Here is a 23630-nt window from a genome sequence, read left to right on the forward strand (position 1 = left end):
ACGTCTGAGCTTGGTGAATCTAAGAATTATTGTTTAGAGTATACTGATTACTGACATATTACTACATTATGTATAAATTGATTTACACTATCTGATTACATGTACTGCACGAGGAAAATTTTCATTAGTACTTTGAAGTTTATATGTTCACCAACAGTTACATACAGTATATGCATTTATATATTGTTTTACTGGACACCACTAATACTTAAGCCCCTATCAGTCCTGCTTTAACACTTGATCTAGGGTGAGACACTATTCTTTTTGTATTACAACACTGACAGTTGTGCATTATTCTCAATTCCACTTCAGTCAGTCTCAAGCAAACCTTACTGACATTACAGCATGAACTTGCATTATTTCTGCACATAAACCCAAAAGAAAATTGAAATTCTCAATGCAATTAAAGAAATCCAGATGTTTTCATGAATGTCATAAAGATGCAGTGTTTTGACATTAGTTAAGAAAACTGTCAGACCAAAGAGCTGTATGTAATACTCAGTGGGATTAGGTTTAGTAAAGAAATTGTGTGGCATTCTACAGTCAGTTGAATATTCCTTCATGAGGGATCAAATTAGAGCCTTTTGTGCCTTTATTAACAATTCTGACATGGAAAGGTTTTTATACAATGTATTTCTCAGTAATCTGAGAGGCATACCGTGCTCCAAAGAATAACAACAACATCCAACCCAGTGTTAAAACATATGAACCTCCAGGTTTGGACTATAGTGCACTAACCAATGTAACGATATAAAAACACTGAACAATGCCGTTCAGTTGAACAATGCTGAAAAGCCATATTGGCAGGGAAACATTATTTGATTTTTTTTCCCCAAAAAAATGCTTGTTTCAGCAGATTTTGGCAGGTTTAGCATTAGTTGACAAAGTTACTGTTATTGCCAACTGTTCATGGAGCAATTTACATTACCGAGATGTAATGGGCATAAATTCATCAGTGGAAAACTTCTTTAGTTCCATAGCTCCACTTTTAAGTAAGCACTTTTTTATGGATGTCATATAGGCTAAGGAAAAAAATCCAATTTCATATTTTGGAGATTGTATACGAGTATCAAGTACAGATGACAGTTTTGCACTAATCCTAGTAGACAGCTCCATCAAGTGGCCATTTCTCAAAATGCAGAAAATTGCACACCAAGCATTACATTCGTCCCCCCCTGGATGGGTGCTCAAATCAGTCGGAGCCACAGAGTATTGCTTGTAAATTACAATTACAAACTTAAATCTAAATATTTTAAATTTAGTGAAAAGGCTGTGAAATCCGATTAAAATTAAAACATACATGAAAAAACCCTTCGCTGTTATGTGATTCATATTAATTAGAATTTAGAAGTGTAACATTATATATTATATAGGATAGTAATTAAATGACATTTGGGATTGTTTTAATTATTTCGACGGTCTAATGATAGGACTCACAATGTCCTGTCCTGCAATCTATTGATTCCATCAGCATCTGGAAAAAGAAAAGAAATTAAATTAGGGTATTGATTCTACGTACAAGAAGTCGACATTCAGTGCCCTCCATATCTGCTGCAATCAACCTAAAAATGATTTTAATCTAGAGCAAGACGCGTTTCTACGAAAAACTGCATTTTAACAAGAGCAACAAAAAAAGCTAGGAGCAATAAGTAATTACGTTATTGTAATAAATGTAGCTCAACTGAAATTTAGAGATGAGGTGATGACCGCATGTATTTGCAGATAGGTCTGGCATAAAATCAACTTCGAGAACGCAGAACACTATGTACAAAAACACAATTATTGTTCCGGTTTCTGAATTTCTTTATGTCTGCATCAGGGATATTAAAAAGGGATTGTGTAATCCTGTTTTGTGAATCACATCAGTGTCTGTACTTGTTGCCCGTTGTATAAATCCAATTTTGCTGGCAGGATTTTGAGAACTCCCGTGATTCATACACACAAACGTTTGTTAATTCACTTATTGTATTTTCTTTTACTGATGGTATGTGCAGAACGGTAGTAACTGATAGTATGGTAAACAGTAGTATTTAAAATTAAAGAATGTTACAATTGAGATATCTATAATAATATGAACACACAAATACAGGAATCATTCAGACATACAGGAGCTTGAGTAACTCCACGACGCACTTCACAGGTGAATGGGATATATCCCCTGTTCGCAAATACAGGTCAATTTAGCCGATTGTTTTGTCAGCCACCCAATATTAATATATTATACGGTTCGGTTATATTACGCATACATGTGTACAGTATATAAGCTCGTACCTTTAACGTAACCATTTTAGACGAAATATTCTTATTCAACTAGCAATCCAAGCACGTTCACGGCATAATCCTAATATAGTTTTATTTTAAATCACATAAAGGTAGCGCCAAAAGAAATGGTTACCGGAAATTTTTTTTAAAAAGTGGGTGGAGAGTTGATTCATAACATATTTCCGTGCAAAAAAGTAGCTTCTGACGTACTGTAGCAAATTATTAACACTCACCCATAGCCCAGGACGCCCTTTACGCCTTCTTTAGCCGGGCGCGCATAGAAACCACATCCTAATGGACAAAAAGGCTAAAACCTCCGGTACCCGGGTTAAAAGCCCAGTTCGGGGCCGGACTTTAAAAAGTCCCCCACAAACGAGAAGAACGGCTCCACCTCAGAGAGAAAACCCACCTAAAACCAAACGAAGCGCAGACGAAAGCAAAGTAAAAAAACCATCCCCCAGAAGTGCGAAAAGTCCGACCTGTCAACGCCCTAATGGACCAGTGCCGCACAAGAACCGCGAGGCCCGCTCTCCGACCCGCAAACGAGAAGCAGGTGCCCATCAGACTAAAAGGGACTGCAGAACCGCCAATGCCGGCACAACACCTGGGGCGAGAAGCCCACCTGCAGCCAAAGCAGAAAGAGCCGGTGTAAAAGGCCAGACCGCAGCTGTGGAGAAGATTCTACTGTCGGTACTCGACGACTTAAAGATTAGGAAACCGGCCATTTCCGAAAGCACCAATAAAGTTAACGACGTGGTGGATGGCATTATTAAACATTTGAAATCGCATAAATCCGAATGCTTCAGCCAGATAGAAAAACTGCCTACTGGAAGCTACTACGAGAATGTTAAGGTATATGTACACATTTTTTTTAAATAGAAGTTTAGGACAATGCTATATATTTGATATTTTGAATCACGTACACGGCGTCTCAAATGATAAAAACCACTGATGTATTTTTGTTAAGGCAGCTCGATTTTAGCAATTCATTTCTGAGCTATTATCGATATCCAACAGGAAGAACATTAAACTAGTTACACGTGCAAATACTTTGCAAACAAGTTAACTGTCCATAGACATTTTCCAACTTTACCATACACTATAAATATAATGAATACGATAGTGAAATCATTTTGAAGTATTTTCAGCTCGTCTAAACGAACGGTAAATGTTCCCACATAAACTTTGGGTTAACCATTTTATGCGATTGTGTAAAATTAACATATTGTGGAAGGCAAGACAATAATTCGCAATGTTCTCGACAGATTTCTGAGCCAGACGAATTTGATGTGATGCTCACTGTACCAGTTCAGAGAGTAGAGATAGAACAGTTCGATACGACGGGAGCTTTCTATAGGGTGGCGTTTAAAAGAAATCCTCAGAGAAATCCACTGCAGCGCTTTGTACTTTCGGGTGGGACCATCTCCGCGAGTGGCATGCTCAACGAGTTCAGGAGTCAAGTTAAACAGGCTACCGAAACCATGCCAGGTCAGTAGTGTTTCATTTCTTTGTACATAATTCGAACAAAAATTAAAAAGGTTAAAATAAAGCATTCCTTGAAGTGTATTTGTGGGAATTTTTATACCTCTCTCGATAAAGCGCATTTACGCTGTAATGACATGTATTACATTACGCTGTAATTACATTCACCTGTAATTCTATAATGAGAGGTTTCAGTTTCCAAAAACCTGGTAGGAATCCGGCATGTAAAGGCTTTAAAGCGCACACTTAAGAAATGGCACTATTCCATCTCTGAAAAGGCGTGCAACTGGAGAGGAAGAAAAGGGGATCCCCAGCTGTGACCTTGGCCGTTAATGAGAACCGTCGTGTGATCAGCGTGGACATCGTCCTTGGGCTAAAGGTTCATATGCAGAGTTGGCCATCTTGCACCAAAGACGGCTTCAACATTGACAGCTGGCTGGGGACCAAAGTCAAAAGAGACTTCAAGATCGCCCCATTCTACTTAGTCCCGAAATACATCGGCAAGGGCAGTGATGAAAAGGATGGAATCTGTGCAAAAGGTAACATTTTTGCGTCTTTGATTTATCGGGAAGAGAGCTGAAACAAAGCTACATTTAACCAGTCATCTGTAGAGCAAGCCAATAGGAATAATGCTAGGCACTTAAAAATGAATGGAATACTTCATCGTTTTGATTATAGCATTGTCATATTTATGCTCCCAAAAATAAATATTAACCATAAAGCGTTTTACTCTAAAGTACTCGTATTCAGAAGAACAAATGTGGCATAATTCTAAACGCACTTAAGATTGAACTGCCATTTTATGCCACAGGGCCCAGCTATTATACCATATTTACTAAAATCAAATTGAAAGCCACTGTACCTCGTGCACACCACATGCACTGTTATGTCAATTTTTATATAAAATTCACACCTTTTGAAAAAGATACATTTTGCATTTCATAAACATAATTAACTTGAAAAAACGTTTAATACTCTGACAATGGATAGATTTCTAAAGAGAATATTAAATCAAATAACCTAATCATACACAAAATAATTAACTTGTTAGTGCTAAATACACTAGAGCACAGGAAATGAAAATGTCCTTAAGTGCCTTAATTTTTCATCTTGTCTAGCTGTACACTACAAGCAGGTTGTGAGGAATGTTCTTTGTGTTTGTGATGTAGATGCATGGCGAATTTCTTTCTCACACGTGGAAAAGGGAATCCTGAAAAATCATGGCTCAGCCAAAACCTGCTGTGAATCTGGAGGTTTGCAATGTTGCAGGTAAACTAACCAATATAACGAATGACATAGTGGAATAAAAATCTCTTAACACACTACCAGTAGTGCTTAAACAGTTCTACGGAACTAGCCTTAGCAAAATCCTTTGTAAAAGAACAAAAGGTAAATAAAAATGTAGCATCTGAGGTATTGAAAAGCTAGATAAAGAGCTGATAGTACAGTAGCAGTTGGACCTCATGAGACAGATGTTATGCACAAACTGTTAAGTCTTTTCACTTGGGGAATGATATCGTAAAAGCCTAGAATGATGGGAAAATTACTAATGCTGCACCTATCAATAAGCAAACTAATTATAGACCATCACATCTTACTACTTTTCTGTATAAGGTTGTGGAAACAAGAATTAGAACTTAATTGCAGGGTTACATATGGCAAATAAGATTTATGGGGACTGTGAACATGAATTTAGGAGAGACAGGTCAGCATGGGTAATGCTCCAATTTCATTTTGCCATAGGATATTCATTTATACTTACTTACCTTTTGCCAATTATATTTCCCTATTAGAAATCTCCTAATTATAAATTAATTCAAGCTGCTTCACTTCACATCCTGAGACTGTTTTGTCTCATCCAGTACAATTTACATGTGATGCCAATTACCAGTCAAATAAATATGAACTATTTACCTGGTTTATGTCTTGGTCTCTTAAAGGCAGTAATTCTTGTTTCATGAAGTATACACTTCTTGATAAAAGCCACTAGCTTTTATTAATATATAACCTAAACAAAAATAATGCTCTGAAGTAGATCAGTAACTGTTCATTTTAGCCAATCTTTCAGAAGACAATTAACAGTGTTAAGAATTCACTGCATTACTCCCTAATTTTAATTATACACTGCAGTCTCAGTTTTAAGGCAGTTTAAAATACCATACATTTTACCATAAATACCATCTAAAAGCGGTCAAGGTAACTCTGGCTAAAAGAGCCAATCTTTTTTTTAATTGCAAACAAAGAACTAAACTGAAAACTGGAGGTGCTTTTTTTTACACAAAATATTATAGGAGCATGGAACAAGCTATAAAGTCATGCTATTGAAGTCAATATCCTGACTTCTTTCAAAAAGCTACTGGATGAGATCCTTAGATTAACTATTATGATTTAAACAAGCCAAATGCGCCTCTTTTCATGCGTTTACAGGACTACACAACTTACACATCTGCCATCGTCAGACCTTACATACCCAGGAGGCTGGTTTACAGGTCTCCCACTTTGCAGAGTAGACACAAAGAAGGAAAAAGGAGAGGAGAGAATGTGTGTGATGTAAAAAGAAAAGAGAAAGGTGAAGGCAAGAAATCAGTGGTGATGACGAAAAATGAAGGCTAAAGAATGGGAAGAGAGGAGACCCGTTAGCTGAGGGGAGATGCCTAGAGTTCAGAATAGCCCCTAATGGGAAATGGTTGCAGCAGAAGTATAGCATGCTTGGCATTGTAATTTAGCTTTGTAGAGTGCTAAAGGCTTTAAGTCAGGGTGTTTCAAATTGGAGTGTAGCTGCAGAAGAAAACTAATCTATGCCCAGAGCAGTTTTTCAAATGGAGGATAAGATACAAAGCCACATAATAAATTGGATATTCCGAGATTATGAGGCATCTGGGGAGAAGGATTTTTTTACATTTTCTAAATATTTCCACACACTGCAGTATCTAAATAATACATTTAGAGCACCAGGTTTTCCCAGTTTTTCATGTTTTGATCAATTTGTGTGGATGTTTTTACCATTCCACAAACAAGGCTGTTAATTCATTTTGCATACATTATACACATAAAACATGCACCCATCAATACAATCTTAATATTTTGGTACCCATCAGGTTTGCCAAATAATTTAAGTTCAGTATTCTGGAAGGCAATTGTAAATGCAGAACATGACCAGATGCAACCAATGTAATTAGAGGGTTTAGAAAAATAGATATAAACATCATAAAGATGATGTGACAACAGCAGAAAACAGATGTTTGCACAATTATAAACGGGCAATAAAAATAGTAGCTTTTTTCCCCTCTGCTGGACTGCTAAAAAGATGGTTAAATCAAGGTAAAGCTCTTTGAAGCAGCTTATTTTTTCAGAGAGAGCAAGTTTGTTTCACCTCTGAATACATATACACACAATTGATTTTAAATTGTCCTCCGGAATCTGAATTTCTGGAAAACAACCAAATCATATTAAATCATGTTAGAATTATTGTAAAGGAAATTTCTTAATTATATAAGTTTATAGATGCTGAGTTTCAGGTTGCTAAGCAAGGAACTGTAGACAGTATGGAAGATGTACAATGGGGAACATAAAGAAGGAGGAAAATCAATTTTCATCAGATTTGCCCACAAAAATACCATTTTAATTAGCATTATCATTTAACACCGTTTTAAAGATCAACAATATAAGAATCTTTCTAATGTATTTTTTAATGTCATTTTGAATATAGTGTACTTGTTTCTTTGAATGCATTCGCAGGTTTCCTACTGTATTTAGTCAGCCAACTAAGGTGCAGGTACTTAAATACATCTGTGATTGTGGGGGATAGGTTGCACTTTCTTTTCAGAACTTTCTTTGGTTGTTTTGCATTTATTACTGGTCTCAAATAGGCAGGGGAAATAAGCCCAAAGCTCATAAGAACATAGGTGTCTGCAGAGTGAGACTCAACTAAGACAGGCTCCAAGTAAAGCAGTCTAAAACTTTTGCATAAATAAGTTTACTTTTGATTCACAGGAAACAATGTCTTAAATTATTAAAACACCTACTGCAAAAACTAAAAGAGGCCCACCCCAAAGAACTGTCCAAGTTTTTCTCCTATCAAGCGAAGACCACACTACTCCACGCTTGTGTGAAGAGACCGAAGGACAGTGACTGGGAGAAGGGGAATCTCAGCACCTGCTTTGACCTGCTGCTCCAGGATTTTATACAGTATTTGGATCTTGGGAAGCTTCCTCATTTCTTTATTCCGACTTACAATCTTTTGGATTCTGGATGTGATTTGAAAAGCATGCAGTCTTTAATACAATACATTAGATATGAACAGAATAACATGTTTCCCATCTTCTGTGAAAGAAAGAGCAATCGGTGTTAAATGCTTTAAAAGGCGGCTTGGTGAAAAGATATTTCATGAAAATGTTGCAGTGCCCAAGCAGAAAAGCTCTCAGCCTAAGACTTCAATTTTAATTTCACCCTTAGATAGGGTGGAAAATACTTGTTAAAGATGATTAAAAAAATTAGCATCTTCGTCACAGAACGGTCAGTGATGGGTAAATCAATACATTACCAAATATTTGCCCAATACCTGTTTCAATTTTAAAATTTCAACTAAAGAGGGTTATACTTTTAAATTGAAGAATTAGGGGATATCGTGCCACTACTTTAAATCAGCCAGAGATTACCAAGTGTGCTTCACCTAATTCCACAGTCTCGCCCAAAACATAAATGCAAATTGATCACTCTTAATAAGAATGGTTGGTGCACTGCAAATGATAAAAAGGAAACTTAACAGTTCTGCAAATATGAGAATTGACCACCTGCTAACTAAAAAAAAATAAATTCAAATGTACTTAAGACATTCCAGCTGTAAAAGAATAGTTAGAGTTGTGACTCAGTCATTGAGCCAGGCCACTATTCCTAGTGGAAATGCTGTACATTAATAAAAAGGCAATAAACAACACAACACATGACCTAAACATCTTGATGTGTCATACCTCCTTCCACCGGTTTACGGTTAAAAGACAGTAAGCTAATTGGGAAAAAAATACAAAGCCTCTTGTATTAGATTTGAATTTCAGTTTATCTATGAAGTTCATGCAAAATCCCACCAAAAGTAGGGGATTTACCATGGCAGCTGGGCATAAACATGGAAATCCACACATACACATCAATGGGCACTGCACTTAACTTACTTGAACTGCTTAATAGATTTAACTTTGTAAAGACTTAATTATGTTCTATGCAACTGCGGATCCATCTTATTGAGATTAGTACTAACTCAGTACTTGGTTTCCTATACAGTTTTGAACCAGAGAGAAAAATGTTAATTTGAGATGATCATAAAACATGGATAGGATTAAAAATCCTGAAACTTTAAGAGGTCCATTGCTTTCATTGCTTGTGTCCAGTTAGAAAAATATATGAAACTTAACTTAGTGTTGAAAAAGCACAGACGTGTACGCTATTTACACTGAGAAGTCAAAATCCTTTTCTCAAAATATGCACTATTTCAGTGCATATTTCAACTTGCATTGGACAGGAAACAATGCACAAATTTCACACAAGATACATTTTCATTTGCAATATCTTATAGTTCATACTTAGTTCTAATTTTCTAATTAAGTTATTTTACTGTTAAAAGCACAAACTGCATCATTTGTGGGAAATTCCCAAAGGAAACTTAGTGATCCTCAAGGCTACTTTGGCTAAATAGGAATTTTGGGTAAATTTCATCTAATAAAAGGGACTTTAATAAATGGTGTTTCTGTAGTCATACACTCAAATAATGGTAACCACACAAATGCATAACAAATCTGAATCAAAACAATTCCTTTACAGTGTATTTTTTTTAAAGTGGAGGTTAAAAAGATAACTCATATTTCAAAACAGATAAAACACGCAAATGTTAATGGTGTTCAATGTAAGAAGCATGGCAAGCCCTAAATGCAGAACTTTAAAAGTACAATTACATTGCCGCCTTTACTAGATTGCAGGTAGTGTTAAAACGGTAGATTAGAGAACAGTAGAAAAATCTGAGACCTATGTGATGACTTAAGAAATAAGTGGAATAACTACACAATTTTACTTATGTTTAGTAAAACCTGGTATAAAAAACCTTCTCATCAGTGAGCCATTTTCTGTACTATTATAATTTGCTTTTATAAGTGTGAACAACACAAACTCTGGTACTAACTGCACACATGAACAGTGTGTAACTGGCACACAATACTTTAGCATTGCAAAGCTCTGAGGATTCTAATTACAAAACGGGACCGATGTGAATAAATCGCAGTTCACCCACATGCTGCAGGTCAGAGTTTCCAGCTGGAGTTGGCACGCTGCTTCTCTCTGCCCCTCCTGCCACCCGCTCCTCTGCTGCCACCCCCCAGCAGCTCCTTCTCGTGCTGGTGCTTCTCGTACCGCTCTGCCATCAGCACCAGCTCCTCGGGGACAGCCTGCAACACAGCCACAGCGGGTAGCCAGACCACCCCTTAGAAAGAAGCTGAGGATGAGGCAGTGCAATGATCCATCCTTATACCATACTGTTTAACAACGTGCGGTGTGCCCAGTCCTGGTCATGGAGGACGAGTGTTTCCACAGGTCTGTTTAGAGCACCAGCTCCTAATCAGTTAGTTTAATTGGTCTGCTCAAGACAATAATGAGCGTATTGAGGGCATTAAGAGCCAAGATGAAACAAAAACCTGCTGATGCAGTAGCATTCCCAGGAGCTGGACTGGACACTCCTATCCTCTCTAGTTTAGGGCTTTATAGCATACATGTGCACTGCTTTTTGCTCCAGTTGATCTTTTGATAATTGAACTGTACGCTATGAAATAACTTGTGTGTTAATCTGGCCTTTTCAAGTTGTTTTCAGCTCTGCATCATTAAGAAATGTTTAGATTAGCATGCAGGAATATTTGTATAACTCAGAAACTGAAACTTTTAGGGGCAGAAATCAAAGAGGTCCGAGTAATTACATTAGCTCTATTAAACAGCAAAGTCTAGCTGTAATAAATCCAGGAGACATTGTTGTCACTAGAACCAGGACTGGGAAGCATTCCCCTAGTAGTTTAAAAGCTACAAACATGGGAAAATATAAATCAGACCTTCTTGTTTGGTTGCACAGGACTTGAGAGTAAAAGTATCTGAGCTAATGTAGTTGCTATAAGAAGCAGGTCTGATTCAGGCAGTTAATTAACCCATAGGTCCACATGTACTACTGGTTTTTTTTTTTACACTTCAAGAATGCATCAACTTCTTTGGAAAACAGGTTAATAAATCAGGTATGTGTAACAGTGACAGTCTGAGGTTAAACAAAAGGCATTATACCTGGTTTGCCCTTTCAAGAATGTGAACAAGTTCGGAAGCTATTTTCCATTCTTGCCTTGTCACCAGGGTTAAAGATGCTCCTGAGCGGCTAAAGGTTTGTGGGGAAACAATGTGGAATAAATAGATTGTACACAATGTAAATTGCAGTTTTACAGGTTTTGGAAAGCACAAAAAAAGCAAACTGCTTCTTATATACTGTACATCTACTGATGCTCTCCTTAAGTCAAGAGCTGCATCGATTATTGCTGCTGGCCAGAGGTTGATGTCCCAGCTTTCATCAGGCATTTCGACTCTTATCCACACCTGCTCTTCCTGCTAGTGGGTCAACAGTAATAGCCAGTCACTGCTCATCTCCTGCACTCTGCACTGCATCTCTTAATTCCTGCACTGTACTGTGCAGTCCCAATTTGCTCAATTTAAGAGAACATTTAAAAAAAACTCAAGGCCTCAACAACTAGAAGATGCTTTAGCACTAAAAGTATTTCAGATGTCAAACTGTGGAAGATGAGACTGAGGAAATGCGAAGGATTTTATGGCATACCCGGCTCTTCCAGTTCTCCCCACCCGATGGACGTATTCCTCGAGGTTTCTGGGGAAGTCATAGTTAAACACATGGGTGATGTCATGCACATCAAGCCCCCGGGATGCTAGATCAGTAGCAACCAGTATTCGCACTCTACCTGCCAAGCAAAAAGTGCACAGCAATGGAACCGACTCCACAACCAGGACATCATACTTGTGTAGCACAAAAAGCAGAAAATTACAATTAAATCCTAGAAATCTCAATTCAATTTATTTTTATATAGCACCTTGCACAACAAGGTTGCCACAAGGCACAATCTAACTAGGAATAAAGAGCAAAGTATCTATGAGTTATCCAGTACTTTTCCATTGTTAATAAAGCATTATTTAATTGACTGCACAATTTAGCCCACTCAGTAAACTGGTGCCCTCACATTTCAATGGATTTGTTTCTGACTTGGCTTAAATAAAAAGCAGTTAGGACTCAGAAAGCACAAAAAAGTACAACTAGACAATAGAAAGCAAGTCAGAAGCCGTATTTAATTCAAAGACTGAAGAACTTTAATGCTAGTGAAAACGTCCTAAAGATGGCATACGAAAGCCTTGTCAAGCAATAAAACTGCTCAGTGAATGTATGTAAATATAGTCCCCCCACTACCTATTTACACATTACCTACTGTTGTTGTGATTTTATGTACTTCATGTGATTTTCCTTTACTTACGTTTCACTTGGGTGTTTTGTACTTTTATGGGAGAAGCCAAAGACAAATTTCCACAGTAGTGGATAATAAGTGTCTATCTAGACTTGAACAATTTCATTAGGAACTCACTCCAAAAATCAAAAGCAAACTGTTTGGGACAATTCTACATCTGTCTCCTAGTTACCTTTCTTAAAGTCATCCAGTGCTTGTTCTCTGTCACACTGGTCCCTGTCTCCATGTAGAGACTGCACCGGAATACCATGAAGACAAAGGTCACTTGACAAGTCATCAGCACTGTTAATGACAGGAGGATGACATGTTATACAAAAAAAATAAACCTTGGTTCCATTGCTTTTGGTAGAAATAAAAAGTTTATTTTGTGCAAGTACCAAAAGAAGAGCATTCTTTCATTAAGAAATGTGTTATAGAATGCTGTGAGGCATCTTAGTAAATTGTATCATGAATTAGTGAGATGAGATAAATGCTTAAAATACTGTGCATACCACACTGTAAATATTTTTTTAGTCTAAATACAGACATGCACATTACATTTACAAAAAACTGCAGTGGTTTCAAGCCCAGAAGTTAATATTTGTTTTGCGAAATGTATTAGAAATGGTTCAGGGTTTAGTTAGTATGAGTGAAGTCAAAGCAAGCATTCACTGAATAGCTGCTGCTGCCTTTCAGGTTTCAGTAGGCATTGAGCCTTTAAGGAGGAACACACCCATTTACCATAATTGATGCATTTTATGCCAGGCAGCCATACTATGCAACTTGTGTAATGTTGAAGGATCCATTAATGTGGCCATACAACACCATGAAAACAGCTGGAAAGCAGGCATCGTATATTGATGTTAAATAAGGAAACTGAAGAAATAACTTCAAGTAAGGTCTATGCTATGGGAAGAACTAAATATTAAGAAAAAATACTGTACTGACAGTGCCAGTTTTTCTGTTTCCAAAAGTTTTTAAAAATGCTGAAGTGAAAGTAGTTTTACAAAACTGAAACTTATAGCTCTAGGTTTCTATTTCTTTGGAAGAAACACTTGCCAAGTTACATTTTCCCCCTTCAAGAAAGTCATTATATGTTTACTTACAAAAACCTTGATAGTTGTGAGTGAAAAACAAAAACTAATCTCACACTAACTTTACCCCAGTTAAAGGCAAACAATTAAAACCTGATTAAACATTGAATGAGAAAGCTTAAGATAAGTCACATCAATACTCACAAAAAACAGCATTAACAGGGGCACTTTTATTTACTTTGAATGAAAAAATAACAGTCCACTGGTAAAATCATGAAAATTGGATTTTTGCCAATCAAAGTATTTTCAAATTTAGTGAAATAATAATTAAACTCTAAAGATGCTACTTTATGTAGTATTTAAGATTACAAAACTTTTAGAACAATTTGGGAAAACCACCGATACTCATGGAATATCTAATTCATAATAATGTGAAATAAAATGTGAAAACCTTAGGGATATACTGAATGCACATACAATTACATAAACTAAAACACAGGCTTTACGTTCTTTATATACCTATACACAAGATAATTTAGAGTGGATTTAATCGTATTGGCTTTATAATATAATGCAAAGAGAAAAAAGAGAAATGTATATACCACAGAGACAGAGATGGTATTGCTCAAATCAGATTCACAGAAAAACGGACAGGAATGTTGCTACATTACTGAAAAGATTTGAAAGACTAGCAACAGACCAATTTCCCCCAATTTTTAGAATTTGTTGTAATATTTGTAGCACCATTATTCAATAGTGCTGCCAAAACTACGGAAGTGGATTACTATTAATCAAGTCTGTCAGAGCAAAGTAGTCTATTAGGCATCAACGCACAAGTGATTTTTAGACTTGACGCAGTCTTTTCACTTGTTTTCAGAGCTGCATAAAAGTGGGCTTAATGCATCAAAGAATCAAGCAAAAATCAAGCAAAGGAAATCATGTAATCAAAATTCTTCAAAGTCCTCAGATTTAAATCACCTGGTGATAAGAGAAGCAACTTGAATATACAATCCAAAAATAAGTCAATGCCTTGCTTTTCAAACTTTTAAGCAAAGGATTTCAAGACCAACTTACACTAGCTTTTTTCCAACAAAAATTAGGACTTTGTCTTCCGGTCCCATCTTTTGGATGAAATCAAAAACATAATCTTTCTTCTCCTCTTCTTGTACGATAAGAACAGCTTGTTCAACAGAGTTCACCGCCTTTAAAAAGGAATCGAGTTAGCTCAAACATTCAAAATCTTATAAACCAGCTTGAAATTTTTGCCATTTCAGGAAGTCAAATCATAATGGAAGTAATCACTTCAAAGAAAACAAAACAATAGGACATTAATGCTTAGTAAAATATTCCACATTCACTCCTTAGATTAACAGTAGATACAGTAGTTTTATTGGACAGCTTCCATCACATCACTAAAGAAAAGCATCCGCACTCACAGCTAAATCCAGAGTTCCCACATACACCATCATAGGGTCCTTGAGGTAGGACTTGGCAAGCCGTCGCACACCAGCCGGCCAAGTAGCACTAAGGGATACAATGCCAAGTGAATCACTTTTCAAATAATCAGTATGGAAGGCCATTCAGAAAAGTGAACATGGTTCCAATGACACATGCTCAAAGCAGACAAAATACCAATCAAGTGTGTTACTGTGTACCCATTAAGTTACTGCACTAAGTCAATTCGAAGCAATACTTTTAAGAATTGTGATAATGCCATCAATCGAGATCACTTTGAAGGACAGGTCTCACTGCCAATTTCTGCCTAGGCTAACAGAACTCCACTTTGCCTAAAATGGACAACCTAAGCCTCACCTTGTCATTATAGTCTGTCTGTCTGGCCGGATGTCCAGGATAATCTTCATGATCTGAGGCTCAAAACCCATGTCCAGCATGCGATCTGCCTCATCTAAGACCTGAGAACAAAAGCACAAAATCATCTGAAAAGCACTGACATCTTGACAGGTCATACCTCATACAACACCACTGTCCAATATTAGTTCCACAGTAAATGTACAGTCTTAGAAAAGATTTCATTCGAAAATTAAAATAAGCTTTAACCAAATCTGAGATACAATAAAGACTAAACAGATAACGGCCTTATGAGTGACCTACCACAGACAATATGGACCCCCCCCCCCCCCCCAAAAAAAAACACAGAAACAGATCATTTCTGGTTTTATAAATGAATGAACCACATGCATTTGTGCTTTTCACACTGCAAATAAAAATTAGTTGTCAATGAGTGTTTTACTTACTCACTGAAAACTATTCTCGAGTAAGAGTACTTTAAGTTACTTGGCAAAACCTCGATGTAGAGCAGTAAATAAGATAATGTATTAATTAAAAAAAACAAAGTAAGAGAAAACCATTCATGATGAGAAAATGCCATACCAAGTATGTTATGCTCTTCAGATTTATATACGCGTTCATCTGAAGGTCATTCAGTCTTCCTGGTGTTGCAATGATGATGTCCACGCCTTGTGTCACCATGTTTATCTGGGATTTTCGGTCTCCTCCTCCATAAATACAAATGCTAACAAAATTAAGAGTATGCGTTACATATTAAAGTGTAAAATCCAGCCGTACTTATAAACTTACAGCCTTAAAATGGTTTTCCAGAAATCTTAGTAATTTCTTGGAAAAAGTTAGCAACACCGAGACAAATTAAGGAATGCCCGCAGAGCTCCGAGAAACAAGATGATGAAGAGGACAACACCAGGGATTCTCACAAGTACAATTTCATTTCCATAGAATGAAGTAGTTACTTCTGGTTACAGTTACCATAGACCTGTACCATCTTTAGACTGAAGCCTCAGTTGACAGAAGTGTTATAATAGGCATTTAGCTTCCAAAGTGCCTTCACGTAGAAGATTTGAGAGATGTTTGGGTTGCACAGGTAGGTTCTTGGTTCAGACAACACCAATGAAGTAGCTGCTCACGGAGCTCCCCACACCCTTATACATTTATGAAACAGCATGCTTTCCTTGCCATCAGTTGAAACACAGAATCAATACCTTGTGAAACCTTTGTAGGTGTATTTGGCACACTCAGCCTCGATCTGCAAAGCCAGCTCTCTGGTTGGAGTGAGAACCAGCATTCCAGGACCATCGCGTTTCTTCCTTGAACTTAAACATACACGTTTTCCCAAAGCCAGCATTAGTACAACATTTAGAATAACACAGGTGACTGCTCAGGCCAGCAGGAGAAAGTGACTTTTTTTTGTTATACTGGCAATGACGTTGCGATACATTAGAATTTACACATTCGATTAAATTATGATTACAAATTATTTAATTTAATTACACATGAAATACATTAGATTACGAGTGAAAAAAATTCAAGCAAACTCCTAAAGCACAAATTCCACTGTATAATGTAAGTGATACTGTATACTATACTGTGTATTTACTTTATAGTTCTTTGAAACTAAGAAATAAAGCCAAGAGATGCACTTCAAAATAAGCCATTGATAAGGAAACAAAATGAATCAGACATGTTATTAGGTTTAAAAAAAACACATACACGGGCTGCTGGTCCATATGGATGAAGCCAGGTAGAAGGTAAACCAGGGTTTTTCCAGTCCCAGTCTGGGCTATTGCAATTAAATCAATCCCCTTCAGTGCAACTGGCCATGCCTGTGACTGAGAGATTTACTTGTCTGATTATCTTACAGTACTTAACGATCCACACAGCTAAATGAAACACTGAAATTGAGAAAACATTCTATGAAAAAGTCATTTTAAAGGTTTTAAAAAGTACCAATGTAGTGAATATAATTATGAATTCCGTTTAACTATAACTAGTACCAAGATGCTAACTGAAGACCCTCGTGTGTTCACCGAATTCTAGAAAACATATAAGTTTCCTCCATGTTATGATTACTTTACAGAGATCTTTAAGATATTTTCTAAGCGAGAGATAATCCAAACTGTAACTCATTGTTTTGTTGGTAGTTTATATTTCATCAGGGGTATGAATGTGGACGTCATTGCGTCTTTACATTTTGTTTTTCATTTTAAGACTTGGAATTGATACATTGTGAATGTAATTCTGAATATTTCCTATAAAACATAAATAGTATTGAAGAATAAGGGAAGAAAGGGAAATGCTCAGTGAGGTCTGGATTACATTGAGTAATGATGTGCCTCAAGAAAACGTGTTAGAAACCACCTCTACGTGATCTATTCATTACATACCTAATTACACGAGGGAAGAATGTCAAAGTGTGCTATTCCACAATTTCATAATCTTAAGAAAAAAAAATATGAGGGTACCACCTAACAGAAAGCCAGAGTGTGAGATAAAGAATGTTTTAAAGATTTTAAAAATGCTTAAATTGTGCTAGGCATATTTTAAACATTGCTTCTTAATGAAAGGTACAGTATCAGGCACCTTTATGGCACACTTTATTGTTTAAGTCCCTGTTAACAGTGTTAAAGAGTGTTACCTGAATGGGTGTAGGCTTTTGGAATCCCACTTGGAGAATATTTTCCATGATTTCCGGATAATGCTGAAAAGCTTCCTCAAATGTTCTAACTGGATTTGGAATGGGGCGCTTTTCTCCATCTTTCAAGTCATCGACATAAATATTGTTGTTCTCCTTTCTGTGAAGACGTAGCACAAGATATCAAACATACACTTACCCTAATGAACAATCAACAGGAACATTGATGTTTTTTTTAAATAAGGATTTTAAACATTTGTAATTAACTCCCTCGTTCTCCAATGCTCATTTAGTGCTTCAGGAAAAAAAAGTCTTGAATTACTGGTTTGAAAATAATTCAGAATAACTTTACCTGATGTATTTTACACTAATTGTTCATAGTACTCCTATGAAGGCAGAACTTAACCAACTTTAAAACCCAAAACTTTGCATACACAAAGCAGTGGGCTTCTTGGCTTGGGACAAACAAGTATAAAATAATTAGTAAATCACAGTTTTTTTAACATTAGTGGAAAAATGGATATGACAGAGTGAATGGCACAAGAAGCTGAAGCAAAACTTTCTAAGTCTGCATCCTGTATCACGGGCACAATAACACTTAACAGCCTGAAGCAAAGTTCCCTTATCTTTTTACTCTTCCTGCTCTCTATTTGAAATGCTAACGACAATCGGGGGCTTTCCAACAATGTATCAATTCTAAGTGCATAAAAATAATTCTGCTGGAACTAAATTTCTTCTCTGGTGTCCTAGTTTATTTAAATAACCTATTATAACAGTAGAGTGTATATCTTGTCAAGATTTATATGTATACAACCAAATTATCGTCTTTATGTCAATTAAACAAAATTGACATTCTACTGCAGAGCAAGTGGCCTGATTGACGTCTGTCTGCATGAAATACCGAAAAATACACAAATACGCTTACTGAGCAATTTGAATTCTATGTCCCAATGACTCATGCTCTTGTTCAGTCAAGTGGAATTCCCCCCCCTTCCACCTCAGCATTATGGGAAGTTACAAAAGCACAAGTGAAGTGAGGACAATCAAGTTTATACAGACAACACACAAGAGTGTGTTTCAAATTTACTGCTCAGCTTGTTTAAACAAGGGGGGATTCCATCACTGCCTACACAAAATCTCACTTTATTTTGTCAGCTAACTTAGATTTAGAGAATCCCTCACTAAACATTTAACAGCTGTTTAAATGACAAAATAATGGCTAATTAAATGCAAATATCCAGTGGTCATTCCAAAAATGTAAATGTGTTTGGGACACCTGAATTCACTACGCTGACTGGGAATGGAAAGAGCAGATGCGTTGGATGCCAAATGGAAGGGAAAAACTTCCACTGACATTGAACATGGAACACCTCTAGTGATCCTGCGCACGACATCAAAACCATCTTTACCTCCACTTTTCCACTTCTTCTGCTGTAAGATTAGTTACGCTCTCTGCCTCAATGTAGAACTCCTTTTTTACTGGCGGGAGATCTTTAATGGGAAAAATACAGTAAAGCTGAAAAATATCAATCCAGCATCCTCTTAGCCCTCCTACAATAATCTACAGGTAAAAAGTTGATTACTTTATAATTTAATACTTACATAATGAGTCAAGTGTGAAGTGAAACCACAATGCTTTGCTTTTATGCAATCATAAATTCAATTAAAACATTTGAAGGCTTAATCCAAAAGCCTTTTCTTTAAGGTGAGATTTATAAACCTTAAGCTTTCCAACTGATTTTATTATAAGAACGTTACTGCAAAATATCTTCTATCCTAGTCATAATACTTTCTGCACATTAGCCAACGTAAAGGTCACAATAGACTTTACAACAGAAGAAACAACAGCTATGAGGAGTAAAACATGACTTACTTTCCCACTTCATCGCTTCATATCTATGACGGTTTTCTCTCAAAGAAACCCAGTCTATTGGCGGTGCTGCTGAAACCTCTGTAGACGGTACTGCTGCTTTACTCCAGCACAACTCCTTTCTTCCACTATTACAGGTGTCCCTGGAGCCTTAAAAAAAACCCTCATTTAATGAAGGCAACAGGTTCTAACATAATACCTTGCCTCCTGTACGTGACTCTAACCCACCATGGTCAAAACTGTAAGAAAACTTTCTACATCAGTCACCTCTTCTGTAGCGCGAGCCATCTTCCGAATTCTCGGACACGAGCTCATCAATCAGCTCTTTGGCTTTCTGTTGAGCGTCACCTCTTCCATAGATCTGCACCTCGCCTTGGTATTCTCCTCTATTTACCTGTGCAAAAGGTAGAGACAAGTATTTTGTTTGGATCTCAAATAATATGACTTGTTCTGGGGGTGGGGGGAAATTTCTTTTTGGAGTGATGAGAAGGAAAAAATTATCTTTTTTTGCACCAGATTCCACAGCATTATTGGTATCAAGTAAGATGAATCCAGAACTTGGGTTGGCACCAGGCAGTTTAGCCCTTTCTGAATATGGATTATATGGACTTTCTAACCATAAAATCAGACGTGCCAAAACTTCCTGAAAGGTCCATCTTTTTCTTAATTATGCCCCCTTTTTCTTTTTACATTAGGAGTTTCTCATTACTAAGTAATCGCAAAGCTCAGTTAGCTCTCACTCCACCGGTAACTCCTTATTAGACATTTTGAAGGGGTGACAGCAACAATATTTCTGCTTGTGCCTGCAGAATTACTTTACTGTGGTCCAGGAAAATTAAAATCCTAGATCCAGTTTCACTTCGGTGTTTTTCAAAAATCAAGCAATTTTCCCATAACTCTAAGCACAAACTCTTTGACGAAACAATTTTTTACAACAATCACCAGAAACTGGACAAATGCCATGAACCTCCAGGAATGGAGAACCAATGTGTACCGAAGTTTCTGCATGTGATGAAAGATCACTTGCTTTGAACGACAACTTGGTTATTGCCATCATCATAGTATGCATTCTCCCATAATGCTGTGTGACCTCAGTATACCACAACAGCACATCCAACAGTGTACTGTAATGTAACTCCAGAAACCATTGATAGCAAATAAGTTGCAGTCATGCAGAATAAAAAGACCATAACGGTCTCATATATTCCACATGAATGTCATTTTCTCAGCGGTGCAGTGGTTAGCATCGCTGCATCCTAGTGCTGAGGTTCTGGGTTCAACCTGGACCTGACCTGTTATCTCAAAGGAGTTTGTATGTTCTCCCCATGTTCTCATGGGTTTCCATCTACAGTCCAGAAAAACACAGGTAGGTTAAAAAGCTTCAGGGAAAACTGGCCCTTGTGTGCCCTGTGATGGACTGGTATCCCTTCCTTGTGCCCACTGGACAGGCTCTTTCTCTGCCGTGACCCCAGAGGAAGCACTTAGAAAATGAATGGATGTCGCTTTAATGACAGCAATCTGCAGAACAGCACATACCTATGAATTCATACTGCAGCTTGCTCATCACGTTACTAGGTTACTTTCCAAACTGTGAAATCAGGATAAATCTTTCTAAGCAGCTAAACAACACTTTTTGAACGAAAATCTATTAACCTATTTCAATCTACAAGCAATGTAATGTTTTGCGTGTGTATATTGTAATAGATGGTTGTTTTGAGCTTGTAACAGTGAAAATACGGTATATTAATAGGTTATTCCCGCATGTCTTCGCTGAAAATACACTGCTCCGGCATTGATGAACAGTACTTTTTAATAATACCATGGATCTACTCAGTGATAAACAGACTGGTCTTCCCAAAGGTTGGATTCTTTTAATGTGTAAAGGGTGTAATTATCAATGGATAATAAAAATAAAATCCACTTCCACGTTACCTTTATTCTTGTTCCGGTAGTATCTTGTAGCTCACGGATTTTCATACCCCCTCGGCCTGTTTTGAAACACAGTTTTACCTAAAGATCACGAAAGGCGCTTAAAAAAATATGGCGTACCTGAAAGACAGCATTGCCCTATAGAATCCATAATTTAAGGGGGAAAAGCACAAAACAACACTATGGATCGTACCTATTACTCTCCCGATTGCCGAGTTTTCTATTGTAAAGGTCAAGGCTGCAGTCGATTGCGATTTATTTCTCTCCCCAAATCGAGATCCGGCTCTGTTCGCACCGTCGCTGGAGTTCTGCCAACATGGCTGCCACTGGAGCTCAACTCGCTCCCCTCTTCCATGTGGCTTTGGTGGACCCCATCCCTCTTTTCTCTCAAAACGACTGTTTTTCCAGGATTGTACCGGCTTCCATTCCCGCTTCTCAACTTTAATTACACGTTGTGTCTCGTCATCGTCCGCTTCCCAATCCGACATTGCGGGTGCTACCTGAATATGCCACTCCTCTACAGGTTTGCAAGCACGAAGATCCCCCCTTCCGCTTTACCTTTATTGCAGATTACACTCTTTTTCGGCTCATTACTGCCACCTACAGAAGTGGAGTAGAAAGTGCAACCACTAAAGTCCTGATATATATTCAGTTCAACGAGGTGAGTTAATCTAACACACAATAGAACGATTTTTTCAATTTTCCAGGAATTTTTGCTGTTTGAAGTAATTTATGTTGCTAAGAGTTCATCAGGAACAAAAACAAGCTGGTCTCTATTCCAGCTGCTCAAGTAGCATGTAATAGCATGTTTTGTATCGTCATCGTCTGTTTCCCAATCCGACATTTTGGGTACTATGTGAATATTCCGCTCTTTTACAGGTTTTCAAGCACTAAATATGCCCTTTCCTCTTTCGTCTTTTTGACAGATTCCACTCCTTTTCAGCGTATCACTGCCATCTACTGTCTCGGAATAGAAAGCGCCATAACTAAAGTCCAGATTTATACCCATGCAACATGACCAATCTAATACGTGATACAACAGTTTTGTAACTTTTCCAGGAACTTTTGTATGTGAAGTAACATGTAACTAAGAGCTCAGCTGAAACAAAAACCAGCAGGTATGTGGGTCATCAAGACAGGGACTAAAAACCCCTGCAGTACTACATATCATCTCGTATTGTTTGTGATTGTAAGAGGGTGGTTTAAGTAAGATGACACTACATCACTGTGCATAAAGGCATAAGAAAGGTTCCCAGTAACTGAAGGTCAATCACCCATTTTGTATGGCTCTATTGCTCTGTAGTGACAATATTGTCACTTTATGGTTTCTGGCATCAAATCCCTCTGTGTGAAGTTATCATTTTCTCTAGGTTCTTTGATTTCCTCCCATAGTTGAAAAACCCATTGTCAAAATCATTAGTATTGTTAATTATCCCCCCTATATACAGTACATTTCATATACAGTATGTGTACGTAGGAGAGAATGTGTACCTTTTTGTGCCCTGCAACAAACTGTCCCATGACAGCCCCATGACATGGCCCTGTTAGCTGAAAGAGGTATAAAATGTTAAACAGTAGTGTGAGACGTTGCCACATTGGATGTGTCTGTAAGAAGAGGGAGGTAACAGGTCTCCTGGTTTTTCTAAATATAAACAATATAATGTCATCTCTTAAACGGATCTAAGATCTTGTTGAAATCTCACTTAATTCAGATTATACACTTGTACTAATGCCAGAAGATAATTTCTGAAAAATCCTTTACAAACTTCTCATACATTTTTCCTTACTACTGTTTAAAATACTACTACTTTTTCTTACACTTATATAGCGCTTTTCTGGACACTCCACTCAAAGAGCTTTACAGGTAATGGCGACTCCCCTCCACCAACACCCATGTGTAGCCCTCATCCGGATGATGGCTGAAAAGGATAAAAGTGCTCTGTTCTCACACCACTAAATAAGAGACAACATCCATTTCAAAGCACCATGGCAGAGCCTTTTACTTGTTGAACACAACCATCAGCTTTGAAGACATTGTTGGGTAGCTTGCTCCAGATTCACAATCCATGGTGTAAAAAGTGAACTTTACA

The 23630-nt window shown here is 37.3% G+C and overlaps 2 protein-coding genes across 2 annotated transcripts; one reads left to right on the top strand and one right to left on the bottom strand.

Moving 5' to 3' along the window:
- Window positions 1-48: 48 nt before the first annotated feature.
- Window positions 49-22028, bottom strand: ddx43 (DEAD-box helicase 43). Its single transcript, XM_088934390.1, has 17 exons — window positions 21734-22028; window positions 21544-21599; window positions 19879-20005; window positions 19615-19761; window positions 19151-19232; window positions 17745-17901; window positions 16820-16938; window positions 16312-16422; window positions 15689-15830; window positions 15110-15210; window positions 14734-14821; window positions 14372-14499; window positions 12457-12566; window positions 11591-11729; window positions 11050-11137; window positions 10022-10175; window positions 49-1474 (listed from the first exon to the last, which is right to left on the bottom strand). The coding sequence occupies exons 1-16, from the start codon at window positions 22026-22028 to the stop codon at window positions 10032-10034; spliced, it is 2034 nt and encodes a 677-aa protein (XP_088790516.1). The 3' UTR covers window positions 49-1474; window positions 10022-10031.
- On the top strand, window positions 2492-8696 carry cgasa (cyclic GMP-AMP synthase a). Its single transcript, XM_088934391.1, has 5 exons — window positions 2492-3114; window positions 3528-3750; window positions 4023-4283; window positions 4914-5013; window positions 7738-8696. The coding sequence occupies exons 1-5, from the start codon at window positions 2557-2559 to the stop codon at window positions 8093-8095; spliced, it is 1500 nt and encodes a 499-aa protein (XP_088790517.1). The 5' UTR covers window positions 2492-2556; the 3' UTR covers window positions 8096-8696.
- Window positions 22029-23630: the final 1602 nt, after the last annotated feature.

This window comes from Atractosteus spatula, chromosome 15 (genome assembly GCF_055471065.1).
Source record: "Atractosteus spatula isolate fAtrSpa1 chromosome 15, fAtrSpa1.hap1, whole genome shotgun sequence".
In the NCBI taxonomy this organism is placed as follows: Eukaryota; Metazoa; Chordata; class Actinopteri; order Semionotiformes; family Lepisosteidae; genus Atractosteus; species Atractosteus spatula.

What these genes read in the sequence shown, in the direction of transcription:
- cgasa (XM_088934391.1), top strand. Translation starts at nt 2,557, where the DNA reads ATGGACAAAAAGGCTAAAACCTCCGGTACCCGGGTTAAAAGCCCAGTT. An exon ending in GGATGGAATCTGTGCAAAAG is followed by an intron (nt 4,284 to 4,913) that starts GTAACATTTTTG and finishes TTTGTGATGTAG; the next exon opens with ATGCATGGCGAATTTCTTTC. An exon ending in GGAGGTTTGCAATGTTGCAG is followed by an intron (nt 5,014 to 7,737) that starts GTAAACTAACCA and finishes TTTGATTCACAG; the next exon opens with GAAACAATGTCTTAAATTAT.
- ddx43 (XM_088934390.1), bottom strand. Translation starts at nt 22,028, where the DNA reads ATGTCGGATTGGGAAGCGGACGATGACGAGACACAACGTGTAATTAAA. An exon ending in GGCAATCGGGAGAGTAATAG is followed by an intron (nt 21,600 to 21,733) that starts GTACGATCCATA and finishes GTTTCAAAACAG; the next exon opens with GCCGAGGGGGTATGAAAATC. An exon ending in TTCTTGAAAGGGCAAACCAG is followed by an intron (nt 10,176 to 11,049) that starts GTATAATGCCTT and finishes GCTGTGTTGCAG; the next exon opens with GCTGTCCCCGAGGAGCTGGT.